The sequence below is a fragment of the Sciurus vulgaris genome, assembly GCF_902686455.1.
Source record: "Sciurus vulgaris genome assembly, chromosome: X".
NCBI lineage: Eukaryota > Metazoa > Chordata > Mammalia > Rodentia > Sciuridae > Sciurus > Sciurus vulgaris.
In genome coordinates, this window is record NC_136471.1 from 95,869,820 (window position 1) to 95,891,359 (window position 21,540).

A 21,540-nucleotide genomic window follows, 5' to 3' on the forward strand; every position below is an offset into this window, starting at 1 on the left:
AGTTAGAGACCCAACAGAAACAGCCTGAAGGGGTGGATCCAGATCTGCTCCCTGCCCCAGGGAGATATTTACATATCACCATGAGACTTTATACTCCATGAAGCAGTGGAACTGGGGTCCAAGTTCAGGCAGAAAATGAAAAAAGTGTACCTGCATAGTTGCTCCACTTGTAGGACACTGGAGCACACAGGACAATGGTGAATGGTATAGGATTGCAAGAGATGGCTTTGGTAACTGTCCACCATGCTTTATGTTAGTGGTTTACTACTCCAACTGATGCTGATGAAGGTGTGGGGTCATTACTAGCTTGGCTGTTTCTTGTCGTTCCTAATACATGGCCAAATTCAGGAGACATTCCTATGCCCACAGGTACCTGGCCCTTTATGGAAGAATATAGGGCTATTTGAGGGAATTGGGAATGAAACATGCTATTTCTGTGCAGCCTTTCCCAGGACTAGACAGTATGACCTTTACTGCTGGGATGAGGGATGCAGTGTTAAACACAGCTCCTTCATTCATTTATGGTGCCCTGGTATCAATATTATCCCTGTTAGTAGGGCAGCCCCTTCAGCCAGCAGCACAACTGCTTGTGGCAGAAAACAGGAGTCTGTGAAACACAGCCCAAACTGGAAAGACTTTTCTGAGTCTCCCATAGACAGATGTGAGTAGACCTAACAGCAGCAGGTGTAGATGAAGGGAAAATAGATAAATGATCTAATGCCACCCTGGTACAGTGAAACAACTGCTGAATGACAAGAGGTTTCAGCTATTATCTCTCAATAAGGAAGCAAAAAGGGAGGTGTTCAGAAAGGTAGAATGGAGTCCTCCAAAAAGACAGAGAAAAGCCTCTCCTATTAGGAGATGTAACCAAAGGGAGAGCCCATGGCTCCCCCTAAAGAGTCTTTGAGTCCTGAGTATGGGAGAACTAGGAAAAAAGGTCAAGGTTCAGGTGTTCAAGCCATGTCTCTAGACCAGAGGTCATATATAGAATTGCAATATATCGATCCTCAAAAAATATTCAGAGTAACAGCATCGGTGGACACAGGAGCTGCATATATGTTAATATATGAGAATCATGAGACATTCTTAGGCAGGTTAACTACTCTTGATGGATACAGGGGAAAATAGTGTAAATCAGAAACGTTAACATTGACTCTGTGGCTTGGATACCTGCCATCCACCCTCTACTGGGTATTTATAGCTACTATTCCTGAATATATAGTACATGTTGATATCTTGTGGGGTAAATGCCTACAAACTACTGTAAGGGAATTCCATTTGCATTGCCAGGAGATTAAGCCTGTGTCAGCTGTAAAGCCAATATATATATATATATATATGTGTGTGTGTGTGTGTGTGTGTGTGTGTGTGTGTATGTATATGCATATATATGTGTATATGTATATACACATACATATACATACACACATATATATTAATTTTTAAAATTATAGATGGATACAATACCTTTATTTTATTTACTTATTTTTATGTGGTGCTGAGGATGGAACCCAGTGCCTCACATATGCTAAGCAAGTGCTCTACCACTGAGCCACAACTCCGGCCCCTGTAAAGCCAATATTAAAGTGTATGCTAATGCAGTTCACAATGGCCAAGTTATGAAACCAGCCCAGATACCCATCAACAGACAAATGGATAAAGAAAATGTGATTGATATACATATATAATATATATATATATACACATATGTATATACACACATACACACAATTGAGCTTACCTCAACATAAAGAAGAATGAAATTAAGACATTTTCTGATAAATGGATGGAACTAGAGATCATACTAAGTTAAATAAGCCAGATCCAGGCAGTCATGGTTCTAATGTTTTCTCTCACATGTAGAAACTAGGTCAAAATGAGGGGGGGAGGGGGAGGCCCATGAAAATGGAAGATCAGTACAGTAGAGGAAGAGGACTGAGGGTAAGGAAGGAGGGATGGGAAAAACGGAGGAATGAAACTGACCAAACTATCCTATGTACATATATGAATAAATCACAGTGAAATTCACCTTTATGTATATTTATAATGACTAATTTTAAAAAACTATTAATAAGAGAGGGCATATTAAATGCCTCCTTGTTGTTTTGCCTGCACACCCTATATTGTTGCCACCAAATAATATCAGCTCCCTGGTGACCATCAAGAGATAAGAGAAACCACTGGGTGTGGTGGCACATGCGAGTAATCCCAGTAGCTCGGGAGGCTGAGGCAGGAGGATCATGAGTTTAAAGCATTTGCTGAGGCAAAAGCCAGGTGGTAAGCCACTCAGTGAGATTCTGTCCCTAAATAAAATACAAATTAGGGCTGGGGATGTGGCTCAGTGATCCAGTGCCCCTGAGTTCAATCCCTGGTACCCCACCAAAAAAAAGAGAAACCATGTATAAATTATCTAAAGTAAATATAATTTGCCCAAAAAGCAGCCCTTTGAACTCCCCTGTGTGGACCATAAAAAAGCAGGATGGACCTTGATGCATGACAGTGAGTTAGGGAATTAAATAAGGTGGTGCCTCCAATTTACACAACCGTTTTCAAAATAGCCACCATTCTAAAAGAATTTAGCACCTAGTTGGGAACATATCATTGTGTATTAGATCTTGCTAATGCATTCTTTATCATGAATAAAGTCCCTGACATCAAGACCCCTTTTCCTTTAGTAGGTAAGCTGATAATGGACAATGGATGTTTAGGGTATTACTTCAAGGATATCTCCATAGCCCCCACTGTATGTCATAGTACAGTGGGGTAAGACTTAGAAACCTGGTCCTGACCTCCACTGACAAAAATGCTTCATTGTGTTAATGGCATTCTTCTTTCTGCTGAATCTTTTTCAACACCCACTGAAATGGCACCCATGCTTTTGACTCATTTGCAAGGAAGAGGATGGGCCATAAACCCTGACAAAGTGCATGGCCCTGACTTATTGGTGAAATTCTTGGGGGTGGGTAAGACAATGGTTAGACCTCAGACTATAATAGATAAGGTTCAGGCATTTCCACTTCCCAACACAGTAAAGCAAATATAGGAATGTGTGGGGCTACTGGGTTATAGGAAGGCTTTTATCCCTCACCTGGCTCGGTTATTTTGACTCCTGTAGTACTTGTATAGGAGATAGTGTGGGACAGGACTGATGCCTATACCAAGGCCTTTAAAAGGGTCAAATGAACAGTAAAACAGGCACAGACCATTGTGACACTAGACACATTGGAACCTGTTGAGTTTGCTGTCCGTGTCATTCTGGATGACTTTGGACAGTGCTTATGACAGTGGATTAACAGAGACAAGACTTCCATTGAATTTTGATCACAATCATGGAAGGGGACAGAAGAACGTTATAGCTATCGGAAAGACAACTCTGTGCCACACATGCTGCCCTTCTTGTTCAGGAGCCCATCACTAGAGAAGTGCCAGTCAAGGCTGCACAACCAGCAAAGGAGAGATGGAGGAAGCCCCAGCAGAAGAAATCACCACTTGGCTCGGTGGTAGAGTAAAGCAGGCACTCCAAAGACCACGTGGGCCGCTGTGACACACTGGGACTTCCCACGAGGAGGTCTGATGTTGTTGCCTCATGCCAGGACTGTCTCACCCACTCTCAGTGCTACCCACAAGGATGGATGCCACCAAAGGGCATATCAAGCAAGGTGACTGCCGTCCTCATCAGTGATGGCAGATAGAAAACATTTTCTCTCTCCCATTATCAGGAGGGACCCAGTACGCATGCATTGACCTGTGTAACGTGTGTTACAGACTTGATTCAAGCCTTCCCAGCAAAGGAGCCAATCAGAAGGCAACTCCTAAGGGACTGATCTGACCGTGTATGGCACTCCATTGGTAATTGAGAGTGGCCAAGGAACTCATTTCACAGACCATGACATACGACAGTGGGCTCCACACCAGGACATGGATTTTCCACCTGTCTTACAGTCCAACAGGAGGAGATTAACTGACAGAATGCGTGGCCTGCTTGTCTGCAGGACTGAGGCTAGCTCCGTGCAGGCGTGAGCTGCTCACCAGCCCAAGGCACAGAGGACCTTAACTGAAGAAACCCAGACCCTAGAGGTCTACAGCTGCTTCTGTTATCGTGTCCATGGCTGCCAGCCTTAGGGTTACAGATAAAGGACACTTCCACTGAGCATTTCTTAAGCTGGCCTTGGGCACAAACAGCTGCCAGCTCCTCTAGACTTCACACTGGAGACAAAGAGCATTAGTTGGCCATGGACTAGTAAGCCCCTGGTGACCCCAGTGACCCCACTGACCCCTTGATGGGAGGAAGAATGTCTAAATTTATGAGCAAAGCCTATCATGTTGGGAATCTGGACCTTACAAGTACAGGTGATGTTATCCTCAGGGTTCATCACCCAAGGAACACTTTGGATTCTGCTTGTTATGAACACCTTGTTGATGATGGTTATGTGTTCCAGAGGTGTCTTATTCTTTCTGTGTCCCTGAAGTGCAAACAGACAGATTGGCCTGGTATACTTGCCCAGGCAGGCCTACTTTGCAGGCTACTTTACAAACACAAGATTGCACAGTGGCCTGTGTCCTGCCTCATGGAGCTGACTGGCCATTCCTGGTGCCTATTAAACATCTGTCAGTCATATTCTCCATAGGTTGGCAACAGGTAACCTATTCCTGGACTGTGTAATGGAGTTGCACATCATATCAACCAGATGACTGCTGGATCAGTTCAGAACTCCCTGTAACTGCAACACAGAGACTTCCCTGGGTAGTCCAACCATAAACGAGATAAAATGGACTTGGATAAAACAACTGAATTAAAACACGGTATCTTCCATGCTTTAACCCAAGTGTCTAAATGAATTAATGATATCTTAGTTACCTTAGCATGCTTGTTTATAGGTTCTTGCTCTTTGTAATGCTGTTGTAAGATATGGATGCAATGTGCCTTCAGAGCCCTGTCCTGAGGGTATCACAGAATATATGTGAGGGTTTGACACTGTGAGGGACATGAATGGCCTTCCAAGGCACTGAAGGGGTGGAATGTTGGGTTGAACATTAATCAGTACCTAGGAAAACTTGCAGTAAAAGAAGGTGCCTAAAGAATGTGATAACAAAGGAAATGGAGAGGGGGAGCTGGCCACTTCCCTTTTCTCCTATCTTTAGGAGAGGATCTCAACAGAGTGGCCCTGCTTGTAAAGCAAAGGAATGTACTCATAAAACATCTGAAGAAGTCCACCCACGCAGTGGGGACGCAACCTGTGCTATGTACTCCCTGGCTTGTAGGCACGTGCAGCCCCCGCTGTTTCCTGCCCACCGCCACTGAGGAGTAAGCAGTAAAATGTCCAAAACCTCTGTTGAGCCCCCCAGGCTCTTCCTCTGGGATCAATAAACAGTATATCTGGACATTTTTAGCCCTGGGGTTCAACAGTAAGGCGACAGTAGATTTCAACAAAATACAACCAACTGGAATTATTTTCAGGGATGCAGGAAACAGTCCCTTAAAAATACCATATGCTGAAATCCTACACTGTTCTTAGACCACAACAGGATTAAATTCAACACTATAGACATAACTGACAAACTCCTTGAAAGATACAACTCACCACATCTGGCAAAAGATAAAACAAAAATCAGATAATCCCTATGTCTATTAAAGAAAATGGATTTGTTATTAAAATTTTCACATCAAGGAACTTAATATCCAGATGGATTTCCTGATAAATTCTATGAAGCTATAAAAAAGAAATAATATTATACAAATTATTTCTGAAAATAGAGAAGGTAACAGTTCTAGGTACAACCCTAACTACAAAACATGACAAAGACATTACCAAAAAAGAAAACTACAAGCCAGTATCACTCATGAAAACATGCAAATATTTTAAACAGAATATCAGTAAATAGAATCCAACAATACATAATAATAGTACATGAAAATCCCACAGCATTTATTTCAGAAATGCTAGGCTAGTTCAACATTTAAAAATTAAGAAATAAGCCTCAGCAACTTTGTGAGTCCCTAAGCAACCTAGTGAGACCGTGTCTCAAAATACATAAGTAGCCAGGCATGGTGGTGCACTCCTGTAATCCCAGTGGCTTATGAGGCTGAGGCAGGAGGATCTCGAGTTCAAATCCAGCTTCAGCAATTTAGTAAGACCCTAAGCAACTCAGCAGATCCTGTCTCTAAGTAAAATAGTAAAATATAAAAAAGGGCTGGTGGATGTGGCTCAATGGTTAAGCACCCCTGGGTTCAATGCCTGTACTGAAAAAAAATTATAATTCCATTTACAATAGTATCAAAAACATCAAATACTTAGGGATAAACTTAAAAAGAAGTGCATAAGATCTCTACATTCAAAATTATAATACTACTGAAAGAAATTAAACGTCTAAGCAATTGTTGAAATATGCCATGTTCATAGGTTAGAAGTCTCGATATTACTAAGTGTCAACTATTAGAATTGATCCACAGAGTGGAGTCAACTCCAGACAAAATCCCAGTTGGCTTTTTGTAAAAAGTGCAATCTGATTATAAAATTCATATTGAAATGCAAATGACTAAGACAAGCCAAAGCAATAAAAAAGAAAAGTTGTAGAACTTGTACCAACTGATCTGAAGACTAAATATAAAAACTATAGCAATAAAAATTTATGGGTTTGTCTAAAGGACAGTGTGTTAGCTATATTTCTTAATTTCCTATATTTTTGATGCTCTGGCATCTGGAGCTTAGGCTGATCCAGAAGAAACTGCCCCTAGAGCTAACTCCTAGAGAAAGGAAGACTCACCTCCTGAACACATCCTCTCATATGCAAACCAACCAATCCATAGCCCATATCCACAACTACCTCCTTCACTGAGCTCTCATAGGGTGACACATTATATTCCTTATCAAATCACTTCAGAGTCAGGTACCAGTCAACTAGGAACAGTCCCTATATCCTGGACCCCACTAAAATTATCCAGACTAGTCAATTATAACCCTGCCTAGCATGCTTACCCTGCCCTGATCCATTTCTTCCCACAACAAAAAAAAAAAAAGAAAGAAAAAGAAAACACACACACACACACACACACACACACACACACACAATAAAGGTTCTGGTCCCTGCTTTCCCTTTACTTTTTCTACCTCCAGACTGAACCTGTTGCTCCCTATGTAGCCCTGAATGGTGTAGTATGTCTTGTCTTCTTGGGAACTAAAACACTTTTTGTAGTATGTGGTTCAGGGGATTGAACATGGGCCTCCTGAATACTAGCAAGTGCTCTACCACTAAGCTACATCCCCAGTCATTTTTATTTTTATTTTGAGACAGTGTCTTATCAAATTGCCCAGGCCGGTCTGGAACTTGCAATCTTCTTGCTTCAGTCCCTGACTAGCTGGGAATATGGGCATGCACAATGGCACCTGGCTCAATTAACAATTTTTTGATTTTGTGATGGTGTGAAAGTGATACGCATTGAGTAAAAACTATACTATGATGTTCAATAGGTTAGGTGTATTAAACGCATTTTTCACTTATGCCATTTTTAATTTATGATGGGTTTGTTGGGGTATAATCCCACTGGAAGTTGAGGAGCATCTGCATAAAGTCAGTTGATTTTGATAAACATGCCAAAGAAATTCAATGGGGGAAAAAATGACTCTTCAACAAATGTTTCTGGAACAACCAGAAAGCATTTATTTTTAAAATGAACTTCAGCTGGGTGCAGTGGTGCATGCCTGTAATCCTAGCAACTCCGGAGGAAGGAGGATTGTGACTTCAAGACCAACCTCAGCAAATTAGCAAGACCCTAAGCAACTTAGCCAGATCTTGTCTCAAAATTAAAAAGTAAAAAGGGCTGGGAATGTGGCCAGTGGTTAAGCCACTTGGTTCAATCTCCAATACCAAAAAACTAAAACTAAAAATAAAAGATTAAAATGAACCTCAATCCTTACATCATTCACACACACACACACACACACACACACACACACACACACACACAGGATCATAGACTTAAACTGAAACAGCTTATAAAGCTATAGAAGAAAATTTGAGAAAATCTTTGTGACTTTGTAACCTTGTGGTGGGTGGGCAAAAATTTGTTAAACAGATAACAAAATGTATTAACAACAAAACAGACGATAAACCAGACTTCATCAAAATTAAAATATTTGCACTTTGTTAGACACCAGTAAAAATGAAATTGCAAGGCATAGATTGGAACAAATTATTAGCAGTACATATATCTGGCAAAGGTGTTAAATTGAGCAAATATATTAAGACTCAATAAGAAGACAAACAACCCAATAAAAATGGGGAAGTTAAGAATAGACACTTTACAAAAACGGCACAAATTTCAATACACACATGAAAAGATGCTTAGAATCACTATTTTTTAGTTGTAGATGGGCAGCCTTTATTTTGTTTATTTTTATGTGGTGCTGAAGATCAAACTCAGTGCCTCACACGTGCTAGGAAAGCACTCTGCCACTGAGCTACAGCCCCAGCCCAGAAATCATTACTCTTATCAGAGGAATGCAACTTAAAAACATAATGAGATAGCATGCACATACACTAATATTAGCAAAAATTAGAGACAGATGATATTGATTGTTGACAAGGCTGTACATTAACAGCAATTTTCATGTATTGCTATTGGGAATATAAAATGGTATAACCAATTTGCAAGACAGCTTGGCAATTTCTTATAAAACTAAGCATGGGCATATTATATGACCCAACAATTCCAATATTAATTATTCACTAAAAGGAAATGTAAACACATTCTCATTCACACAAAAATACATCAGAATGTTCATTGCAGATTCATCTCTAATTACTAAATATTAACCACTTATCCATCAACAGGTGTACAGATTAATGAACTGAAAAAGAGGTTGAGCATCCCTTATGCAAAAAGATTAGGGCCAGAAGTTTTCCAGATTTGGGGGCTTTTCAGATTTTGGAATATTTGCACAGATGTTACCAATTGGACATCCTTAATTCAAAAATCTGAAATCCTGGGGCTGTGGTTGTAGTTCAGTGGTAGAGCACTTGCCTAGCATGTGTGAAGCACTGGGTTCAATCTTCAGCACCACATAAAATAAATACATAATACATAGTTGTGTCCATAACAACTAAAAAATTTTTTCAAAAATCTGAAATCTGAATTGCTTCAAAATCTGAAACTTCTCAAGTGTCCCATTAATGCTCACAAAGTTTCAGATTTTGGACCATTTTGTATTTTTTTATTTCTGAATCAGGTATGTTCAACTTATATATTCATACCATGCAGTACTACTCAGAATTTAAAAGGAACTGAATTACAAGGTTACCATACTGAGTTAATGAAGCCAGACCCAAAAGAGTACATACTTCATGATACACTTGTATGAAACATTAATAAGGACAAATCTATTGTGGTAAAAACATGTCAGTTGGACGTGATAGCACATGCCTGTAAATCTCAGCAGCTTAGAAGGCTGAGGCAGGAGGATTGCAGTTTCAAAGCCAGCCTCAGCAACTTAGCAAGGCTGTAAACAACCTAGTAAGACCCTGTCTCAAAATAAAAATAACAAGGGCTGGGATGTTGCTCAGTGGTTAAGTGTCCTTGGATTCAATCCCTGGTACCAGAAAAACAAATATGCAGTGTTTGCCTGGAGCTGAAGTGATGGTAAGTATTTACTCCAAGGGGCATTAGGAAGCATTTTGTGTGATGAAAATGTTATATTGTCATGCCCGTGTATACCTTTATCAAAACTCATCAAGCTGTACACTTAAAATGGATACATTTTATTTTATTTAAATTATGCCTTAATAAAATTTATTTTAAAAGAAAAAAATGCGAAGTGAAAGTAATATCATGTGCTGAGGATACAGCTCAGTTGTCAGAGTGCTTGCCTCTCAAGGACAAGGCTCAATCCCCAGTACCGCAAAAAAAAAAAAAAAAGAAAGAAAGTAATATGAGAGATGCATGGGGCTATGGAAAGGTGAGAGGAGTAAGGAATTTGACGCTGATACAAAGAGAATAGAAAGTAAAGTTGGTTGTAAATGATGTAAAATCTTGAATGAGAAGATGAATAGGAATGGAAGAAGATAGTTAAAAGGTACTAGGAAGAACAGGAGTGAGGCAACAACTGATTTTCAAATAACATAATTCCTTAATACCTGAATGAATATGCTAAGAATCTAACATTCTGGGCATCTGATTTAAGTAATGTAGCATTAAAATGTGATAGGAGGAGCCCAGGAGCTCTAGAGGCTGAAAAAGGACTGCAGGTTCAAAGTCAGTCTCAGCAACTTAGCAAGGCCCTAAGCAATTTAGCAAGATCTGATCTGTAAATAAAACACAAAAAGGGCTGAGGATGTGGCTCAGTGGTTAAGTGTCCCTGAGTTTAATCCCCAGTACCCCCAAAAAATGTGATAGGAGAGAATATTCAAGAAAGCAAGATCCCTAGTGAGGAAGCCTGGCATATATCCAGAGCACAGAAATTGGGGGAATCCTCCTGGAGGAAAGTGAAACTAGAATTGGGGACAGGCAGTTAGTGTAGAAATAGGGGATCAGGTCAGAAGGAGGAAATGGGGGCCATGAAAGCCATCTGCCTCTGGAAGTTGGAGACTGCCCTGGGAGAATGGAATGTCAAGGACTTGCAGAGTCCATTGATAACCAAATTTGTCTGCCCTTGTCAGGGACTACAGGCAAGGAGATGCTAATTAATGCCCTCTGGGCCCTTACCTGCCTGAATCACCTTGGCCCTCCCCCTGCCCATCTTCTCACTTTATGCAAAACCAGGCCTAATCACATAGGCAGGAAGGAAAGAGATAAGGGGGAAAGAACGGGAGAATAAAACCCATAAAAAGGACAAGATTTGCCCATCCCATGGATTCCACCTTTGGGTCCCCTTCTTCCACCCGGGAGAAGTCTGCTTTTACTTTTCTTTAATAAAGCTTACTTTCTACTCTACGCTTGCCTTGGCATGCTTCTCTGGCATTATTCTTCAACACCTGAGAAAGCAGGACTCGTCACTGGTAAACGGTATCAAAAGTCAAGCAAAACAGATAGTTTATAACAGGAAGGAAATGATAAGAAGAACAATTTGGTACCTGAGAGGCCAAAACTTTTTATCATTGAGCAATGCCTAAGGTTTAAAATCTTTAGAAGGGTAGCACTTTAAAAGTATAGGCCTCTCTTAGGAGAGAAAATGACTTCCATGTAGGTCTTCTGCCTGGTTTACACTCACTCACATGAACAACTCTGATGTGGGTTTTCCCCGTCCAACATCCATGGCTCCTCTCCTTGCTCCAACTTGAAGATGACCTCTGGTTTGGGAACTTCAAACCCTGTTAACAGAAAATGATAAAGAATTGGGTCCAGATAATTCCCTTCCATTTTTTCTTTGGGAAAACAACCATGTTTCTTTAGGAACAGAATAATGATCGCAGAGGTAAAAAAGGGGCTGAAGACTCTCAGACAAATTAAGGATGACAACATAACACACTTCAGATGTCCCAGATGTCTCAGCAGCTGAGAATGAAAACACCCTCATTGAAGCTCCATATTAGTTTCCTAGGGCTGCAATAACAAAGAACCAAAAACTGGGTACGTAAAACAACAGAAATTTAAATTGTTCTGTAATTTAGTCATTTACAGGATGAGACTGTAGGTTTCATTTTCATCAATCTCAGCTTTGCAGCTACAGGAGCTGAGGATTTCTTTCAGGTCAGATGTAGAAATTTTCAGGTCATTTATTTGTCACATGGGCTGAGACACTGAATGTCTGAGCTCATCCTCTCCTTTCCCCACTTTGTCCAGTATTATTAGAAGTAACTGTAAAGATAGAAAGAGCCTGCGACCTGTGTAAATACGAGGCTCTTCCCTAATTGCCCTCAACCCCTCATAAAAGCTGCAGAGAATCTTTACCTCTTATCTGTAAAGGCCAGGTGGCTGACCTTGCTGGCACAAAAGCAAACTTAAAAGATAATGATAACCCTCCTCAGGGTGACCCAGAACTTAAAATAACATTGTATACAATTTTATGTTAACCAATTAAAAAGAACACTGTAAAACTGTTTGCCTTTCATTATAAAACCCTACTGAACCAGGGCTCGGGGCCTCTTAGATGAGTCACCGGTTACCAAGTGCACGGAGGACCAGGCTCGAGCTTGCTAATAAATGACTCTTGTTGCTTGCATTGATCGTGGTCTCTGGTGGTCTTTGTGGGGTCTCGAGCTGCTGGGCACAACATATGGGGGCTCATCCAGGATACCCCAAGCCCACCCAGACACCTGATCATAGAGTCATAAGTGACATCATTGGCCAGTGAGTAAGGCATTGCCGTATTTCTGTCTGGATTGCCTGCAGGTTCTGGTTCTGGGCTGGCAAAGTCCTGGAGGACACGTTATAGGACCCCAGCAGGGTCTCGGGAGACGTCCCCTCGACCCATCTGGGCAGCCTTTGTGCTGCATCTGGGCAGCCTTGGTGTTGGATCTGGGCGACTCTGTTGCATATGGGCTTTTGTTTTTGTCGACAAAATACCAACTAGCCAACTTTGATGTAGCGTGCTATATGTCTGTCTGTGAATTGTACCATACGGTCTTTACTCTTGTCTCATATTAAATTCTTTATTGTGTTAGTCCGATCTTAGGCTTAGGGACACTCATTGCAGGGTACTTTACAGTCCTTTTCCTTGTTCCTAAGAGATTTGTTTACTCCAATCCCACTAGGCGGAGAGCTCAGCAGCTCCATTCCCCAAAAGTAGTGGGAAATAATGTTTCATGATTTTCTGCATTCAAATCTAACCTGATTTCTCAACCAGGAAAAAAAAGGGTTAAAAAGTCCTGGGCAATCCCTCCCTCTCCCCTGCCTGGCCTTGCTGAAGCCTGCATTGGAATGTAAACTGTAGCTGTTTCAGTGGGAGAGGGGGGAGTAACCTGAGACAGAGAAAAAAGAGGTGTTCGTTTTAAACTCCTGGGCTGCTACACAGAACTAACTCATTCTCTAGGATGCTTGTTTTGTTTTGTTTTTCTTTAATGCTGTATTTCTGAGCTCATAACTTTTATCCTATATACCTAGGTTAATGATTTTTTTTGATCAGTTCTATTTTTATCCAACTCTAGAGTTATTTTTAAACATCTGTGATTGTTCTCCAGTAAGTAAAGTACATCTTTTATGTGCCACCACGCAGGAAGAATATCAAAAGGCTATTGCAGAACTCCTAAACTTCTTAGCTAATAGAAATTAAAAGATCTCAAAAAAAAAATAAAGCTTAATTATGTCATCAACAGGTTCAATACTACAGAAAATAGCCACTATAGGACAATATTCTGCCCCAGGAATATCAAGAAGGGGCCTTATTTCAAGCTCTTGTCCTCAGCTTACCTATGAAGCAAGATTTAACCTGTTTGTCACAAAGGGGAAAATAAATCTTGGATAAGCAGCCATAGGCAGCTCAATAACCAATGGCATATCTCAGTGAGGAACTTAGTGGCAGCTCAATAACCAATGGCATATCTCAGTGAGGAACTTAGTAAGCTTCATTCTCAAAAGTAATGGAAAATAAGGTCTCATAATTTTCTTTGACATCCAACCTGTCCTGATGAGATGGCTAAAATGCCCTAGGCACAAGGTTTCTGTTAAAACCTGTTAGATCCTTCCAGATCTCAGTCAAGGCTTACATTGAAATGTAAATAAAGGAAGCCTAAAAGCTCAGTAGGAGACCAGTCTCAAACCCAAGGGAAAAAAAAGGTAAAAAGAGTCTTACCTGAACTCCAGCAAAAGTAAATTTTATGGTGCTTTACTAAAGTAATTAACGGCCGTATCATTTTTCCAGGACTCTTGTTTTTTTTAATTCTATATTTTTTTTAGCTCATGATTTTTTTGATCAGTTCTATTTTTTATTCAACTAGAATTTTTAAACATCTGTTAGATTGCAATGGAGATTCACCTATAAAGTTACAAGGCCATTGATTTTGTGTTATTTGTATGTCATGCTGTCTGATGTCATGTTTTGTCTGTATCAAAACTGAGTGCTCCTAAAATTAAAATTTAAAAACGGATCCAAATACTTTTATTCACATGATTTAAAAGGGTTCGATTTAAATTGGGTAAACTAATAAAAGTAAAATGTCTTTAGAAATAATTCGCAAGTCTCTAGGTGGTCAAACTAATGAAATGTTGATGTTAAACAATGTCTAATATCAATTGTTTCTAGGACTTTTCTTCAACAGGAAAGAGAGCAAATACTGTTCAGGACACTTGTCTGATATCTTGGTTTTGGCAGAATAAGTAAATTAAATTTAACATGTATGGGACTACTCAAATGTGTTTGTAGAGACATCTGATTAATTTGCAAAGTTAAAATGCTAATTGTTAAATAACATTAAGTACTCTTAAGTCCTTAAATTCCATGGAGTAACATACTTAAACATTACTGGTGTTTTCATAGGTTGGTAAATTAAAAAGTGTTTAAAATTGCTTTGTGTCATTACTAAAAACAAGGTTATTAAGAGTTATGTCCTAACAGGTAAAACCCCAACCCGGAGGGTGAGCGTTCCATCTGCTCCCTTACCACTTCCCCCTGCTCCCCCTCCAGTTCTGCAAAACTCCAAGGAGCTCTTAGATTTGGATTCAGAGTTACCATCTCCCCTCTTACTGGTTTCAGTTAGAGTACTATAAACAACAAAGTATTTTATCTTGTTAAAATGGAGTAATTTATCTAAATTCAGAAATTTCATGAGAGTTGTTTCAGAATGTGAACAAAAAGGTGTCGACAGAAAGGAAAGAGAAAATAAAAGATTCTGGGTATGGAAATATATTTAGTAAAAGGAAAAAGAAAATGTTTCTGGGTAAAAAAGTGTTTATGTGATGAAATACATGAAGGTCTATGTAAGTGCTAAGAAAGTCTGTGTGTAAGTAAAGAGCAAATGTCAACAAGTTTGCATGAAACTAAGTTGGTTACAAGTATGTGAGACAATCAGTTAAAGCTGTTTAAGGTTTTTCTTAAAGTTAAATACTACTGTACTGACATAAACTGAAGTTTAATCTACATGGTAAAATGACATGGTAAAATGACAAGGATTTAAAACACTAATTTACTCTTAACTTTGTGTCTATTAAGTTTTATTCTTTAGAACAATTAGTCTTAAAAATTGGGGTTTATACAATTATGGTTAAACAACTGTTAAGAGTATTGTACTATGTTACAGAGTCTAAATTTTTCTTTAAAAACTAAATTTGGTAAGATAAAAATGTCAGGGTAATTGTACAATGGTCACTCTTGGCATATTAAATGTGTTCATATTTTCCAGGTATACAAATTTTTAAAGCAGGGAATTTATCAAGCACTGCTATTCTCCAGAATAAACTTGTCTGTAATGGTAATCTTAAACTTAAGGAGTACATTTTATTGGGGATTTATTTTTATCATTTAATATTCTATTATGGGACCTATTATCAATAAGATATATGTAAAATTGGTTACTTGTTTCACTGAGATAAAAATTTAAATGTAAATATATATCTAAGAGTTAGTGACAGCCTGATTTGTTTAAAGTTCATATAGTAGAAGGTGAAAGCATTTCGCTACACAAAAAAAAAAAACTTAAAACTCTCTCAGCCTTTCTTTGATTGATTCCTGTTTTGGATATAATATTAGACTGTGCTAACTAATGTTCATATAGACTCAGGAATCAATATATGTAAACTTCTTAAAATGACATTTAATAAAGAGTGTAATGCACAGTAGCAAAAATGAGACAACAATGACTGAGACTGGGGTCTCTGGCCACATGACTGTAGCATGCCTGGTGCCTGGAAGTGTTCCTGTGTAGGAGCACAAGAGGCCTAACTGCTGTGGCAGTACCCTCCCTGGGAAGGTTCTGTACAGGAGTCCTATCAGCTCTTACATTGATCTCAGGCACACAGCTCTTGGGCAAAAAAAAAAAATTGTTTTGCAAGATAATCAGTGTTTCATCAGCTCCCTTCTCTAGTTCCTGCCCACCTTACAATAACTTTGGACAGTGGACTTCTTTGAGAGCTACACAGAGCTCCTAACATTGCACTTTGCAGTTGTGGAAAAAGTTACGTGGATGTTCTAGTCTCTGTAACTCTCCTGAAAACAAAGAATAATGCTTACATGGTCTTTAACCTAATAATAAGACATGTATAAAGATTACTAACATAACTATTTAGATCTACAACTCCATCAGAGAACAGAGCTCCATCTGATCTCAGCTTAATCTTCAAAATCTGTGTTTATAAACCTTTAGTTTCTAATACTCCTTTGCCCCTCACTGAACCTGAAAATTTGGTCATGCTGGTCATGGCAAAAGAGGCAAAAATTAGCTTCAGGATTAGAACATTTTACTTAAGGTTTGCGAAGAGCCATGCCTTACCTGAGATAAGGCTCTGCCTCACCCTGCTGCATGTTAGAGTGACTCCAAAATAAGTCAGACTACAGATTATTTAAAGTTATAGTCAAAAGATTGGTTTTTGTTGTAAAATTACTATGATCTCAAATAGGGGATATAATGTGGTTCTCAGTCAAAATTCAAGATAACCATTATACAAACTGAATATATTTTTACTCTTGCTAATTTCATTTTGTAAAACTGTTGCCTGTTAATGTTTTGCAGAAGTACCTGCTTCAAGAACACACAACCTAGATCCAAGATGGCAGTCTAGAGGGAGCCTGCGTTCCTTGTTGCTCCACAATGCCGGATTCAAGCAGAGGATATCTGTTTCTCAGTGAGGCAGTTTTTGCTGCTTATCAATCCCCTGCTCTTTACCCCATTTGTCTGCTGTGATCACCTGAAATCTGCCAGCATATCGACACCTTTTTTGAGAATAGATTGCTCACTGTCAGGCGTCTATCATCCGCCATTTGCCTCCATCGCCTGCCTTACCCCATCCATCACCCAACGCTCGAGGTTCACCTCCCAATTGTCCGATAGCTGCCAGCAGATTGACCGCAGACTGCCAGTGGAGAACCAGCTGCCTGCGGCTGCCTGGAAGTTCACTGTTACAGTACCTGCAGGTTTGATTACACGTGGCTGCCGCCATTTTGAGACAACAGCCAGGCCCTGTAGGACCCCTGGCTGGACTGACTGAGCCCCGTCTCCAGGATCCCTCAGCCCAACTGATCACTCCCTGCCTCTGGGGCCCTCACATCAACTGACTGCTCCCTGCCGCCAGGACCTCCAGACCAACTGACTGTGCCCTATCACCAGGAACCCAGACCAACTGATTGCACCCAGCCTCCTGGATCCCACAACCACACCAAACACACCCGACCTCCAGGACCACTGCCGGGCCAACTGCATCCTGTCTCCAGGACCTCCAGCTGACCACGTCCACCCCTGAGCTGCAGCTCCCCATTTGCCAACACATTTGGAAGCCAGAGCAGCCATCTTGGATAATCCTGGAAGCCGTAGCTCCGATCTTCGGGTGGGGCAAATCCCATCCTGGGACGCTTGCTGGAGGCTTGAAGCTCATTGTCAGGTACCCCTCATACATCAGGCTACTGAACACTGGGAGGTTTCATTAGTATATGACTATTATACAGTAGATTTTCTTTTTTCTCCTTTTTTAAAAAAATATTTAAGTTTTTATTTCTTTACATTTCTTGCTTTCTTTTCCTTCTGTTTACCTGTTCCCTCAGAGTCGCTTTCTCCCTTATTTACATGATGTTATTGTCCCCATAGGGGCTATTTGGTCTAGGATTGCATAGTGTCTGATTTGGGTACTGCTAATATTGATCTCCCCTTAAAGAAAGGGTTTTGGACACCTATAGGGCCACTATAAGCCTATAGGGGGAAATCTGCAATACTCCAGATCTGCAGCGCTAGAGGGAAAGATACATGAACAACATGAAAAAACAAGGGAAGAAAATGATCCAAACAAATCTAGATTCTATAGGAATAGAATCCAATGACAGTATGTTACAAGAAATGTCAGAAAAGGACTTCAGATTATACATGATTAAGATGATTTGCGAAGCAAAGGATGAGATAAGAGAGCAAATGCAGGCAATGAATGATAATACCAATAAGCTGCAAAAGCACCTGCAGGAAGCAAAAGATCATTTTGACAAAGAGATAGAGATTCTTAAAAAAAAAAAAAAAAACAAAAAAAACAAACAAACAAAAAAAAAAAAAACGGAAATCCCTGAAATGAAGGAGACAATAAACCAAATAAAAAACTCAATGGAAAGCATCACCAACAGACTAGACTACTTGGAAGACAGAACCTCAGACAATGAAGACAAAATATTTAATCTTGAAAATAAAATCGCCCAAACAGAGAAGATGGTAAGAAATCATGAACATAATCTCCAAGAACTATGGGACATCATGAAAAGACCAAACTTAAGAATTATTGGGATTAAGGAAGGCACAGAGAAACAAAACAAAGGAATGAACAACCTATTCAATGATATTCAAATAATATCAGAAAATTTCCCAAACCTGAAGAATGAAATGGAAAATCAAATACAAGAGGCTTACAGAACACCAAATGCACAGAGTCGCAACAGATCCACACCAAGGCACATTATAATGAAAATGCCTAACATTCAAAATAAAGATAGAATTTTGAAGGCCACGAGAGAAAAGCATCAGATTACATATAGGGGGAGACCAATACGGATAGCAGCCGACTTCTCAACCCAGACTCTAAAAGCTAGAAGGGCCTGGACCAACATATTTCAAGCTCTGAAAGAACATGGTTGCCAACCAAGAATCCTATACCCAGCAAAACTTACCTTCAGATTTGAAGATGAAATAAAATCCTTCCATGATAAACAAAAGTTAAAAGAATTTACAAATAGAAAGCCTGCACTACAGAATGTTCTCAACAAAATATTCCATGAGGAGGAAATGAAAAACAACAATGTAGGTCAGCAAAGGGAGGAACTACCTTAGAGAAAAACCACTCAAAGGAGAAACCAAACCAACTTAAAAACCAAAAAATAAGCCAAATGACAGGGAATACAAATCATTTCTCAATAATAACCCTTAATGTTAATGGCCTAAACTCATCAATCAAAAGACATAGATTGGCAGAATGGATTAAAAAGAAAGACCCAACAATATGCTGCCTGCAAGAGACTCATCTCATAGAAAAAGACATCCACAGACTAAAGGTAGAAAGGATGGTAAAAAACCTACCACGCACATGGACTCAGTAAAACAGCGTGGGTTTCCATCCTTATATCAGATAAAGTGGACTTCAAGCCAAAGTTAGTCAGAAGGGATAAAGAAGGACATTTCATACTGTTTAAGGGAACCATAAATCAGGAAGACATAATGATAGTAAATATTTATGCCCCAAACAATGGTGCATCCCTGTACATCAAACAAATCCTTCTCAATTTCAAGAATCACATAGACCACAACACAATAATTCTGGGCGACTTCAACGCACCACTGTCACCACTAGATAGATCTTCCAAACAAAATCCAACCAAAGAAACCATAGAACTCAATAACACAATCAATAACCTACACTTAATAGACATATATAGAATATTCCATCCATCAACGAGTGGATACACTTTCTTCTCAGCAGCACATGGAACCTTCTCGAAAATAGACCATATGTTATGCCACAAAGCAGCCTTCAGGAAATGCAAAAACATAGAGATACTGCCTTTTGTTCTATCAGATCATAATGGACCAAGAGTAGAAATCAATGACAAAATAAAAAAGGGAAATTACTCCAACACTTGGAGACTGAATAATATGCTATTGAATGGAACATGGATAACAAAAAACATCTGGGAGGAGATTAAAAAATTCTTAGAGGTCAATGAGAATGATGATACAACATATCAAAATCTCTGGGACACTATGAAAGCGGTACTAAGAGGAAAATTCATTGCATGGAGCGCATTCCAGAAAAGAATGAAAAAGTCAACAATTAAATGACCTAACATTACAGCTCAAAGCCCTAGAAAAAGAAGAACAGAATAACAGCAAAAGTAGTAGAAGACAGGAAATAATTAAAATCAGAGCTGAAATCAATGAAATTGAAACAAAAGAAACTATTCAAAAAATTGACATAACAAAAAGTTGGTTCTTTGAGAAAGTAAACAAAATAGATAAACCCTTAGTCACATTAACAAAGAGAAGGAGAGAGAAGACTCAAATTACTAAAATACATGATGCAAAAGGAAATATCACAACAGACACCACTGAGATACAGAACATAATGAGAAGCTACTTTGAAAATCTGTATTCCAACAAAATAGAAAGTACCGAAGACATTGACAAATTTCTAGAGACATATGCTCCTCCCAAACTGAACCAGGAGGACATATACGATTTAAACAGATCAATATCAAGCAATGAAATAGAAGAAGCCATTAAAAATCTAACATCCAAGAAAAGCCCAGGACCAGACGGATTCTCAGTCAAGTTCTACAAGACCTTCAAAGAAGAACTCATGGCACTTGCCTTTAATGACTCATCTATCATTAGGCTGCTCAGCTACTAAATTGGCCCCATCTGTCCCCTCTGCCTTGATTAACCCAAGTAACTGGATCATCAGCTAATGTCACCACTCCAGAGCTTCTAGATCCTTGGGAGACTTGACCAAACAGATCATAATATTGGTTCCGGGGGGAGTTTCAAGATGGCGGCCTAGAGGGTGGCTGCATTTCATGTTGCTCCAGGACTCAGGATTCAAGAGGAGATATTGAGACGCTTGGGACCAACTCAAAGCAGCCGGGTGACTCTCACCCCTTGGGAAGGCGTCCTGGATGGGACGGTGGTCCCAGAACGCAGGAAACTTTGTGAAGTAGAGCTGCCGGCGAGACGCCCCTCCCCCCGCTGGAGCAGTGAACTCGGACAACTGGGAGGCCACTCGGCACAGCGCTGGGACTCGGAGCAACCACTGGGGCTCCGGCGGCTGCCCAGGGGAAGAGTGGCGAGGAGAGCTGTGTGGACTGAGGACACCGGAGCCTGCCCTGAGGAGGAGGAGGAGAAGCGTGGCCACTTGGATTTGGAGTGACTGCACCAGAGCTACAGGCGGTTGCCAGAGGAGAAGCTGCGCGGCGAGCTGTTTGGACTCAGGACGACGCTTCTGAACACCGGGGCCTGCCCTGAGGACGAGGAGGAGGAAGAGGAGCGCGGCCGCTTGGATTCGGGGTGACTACACCAGAACTACAGGCGGTTGCCAGAGGAGGGGCTGCGAGGCGAGCTGTTTGGACTCAGACCACTTCTGAACCCCGGGGCCTGCCCTCAGGAGTAGGAGGAGGAGGAGGAGCGAGCGGGTCATTTGGACTCGCAGTGACTGCATTAGCGCTCCAGGCGGCTGCTCAGAGGAGAAGGCGAGTGGTGAGTTGTTTGGACTTAAAGTGACAGCACCTGAACACAGGGGGGCTGCCTGGAGGAGAAGCGTGGTGGGTCGCTTGGTCTTGAGTGGCAGCACCAGAGCTCTGGGCGGTTGCCCAGAGGACCCGTGCAGCAGGTCACGTGGATTCAGAGCCACTCAGAGCGACCGCTCCTGAACACCCGGGGGGTTATCTGGAGAAGGAGGAGGAACGGGGAGGGTCACTTCGACTCGGAGTGATTGATTGC

The 21,540-nt window shown here is 40.5% G+C and overlaps 1 protein-coding gene across 2 annotated transcripts in view; it reads right to left on the bottom strand.

The window, feature by feature from the left end:
• Nucleotides 1-21,540, bottom strand: part of ZNF81 (zinc finger protein 81) — a 112,088-nt gene that overhangs the window by 15,990 nt on the left and 74,558 nt on the right. For both annotated transcript variants that reach the window (XM_079123515.1, XM_079123514.1), the window contains exon 4: nucleotides 11,209-11,304. In XM_079123515.1, the coding sequence (XP_078979641.1) occupies nucleotides 11,209-11,304 (96 nt within the window). The remainder of the gene's footprint in view (nucleotides 1-11,208; nucleotides 11,305-21,540) is intronic.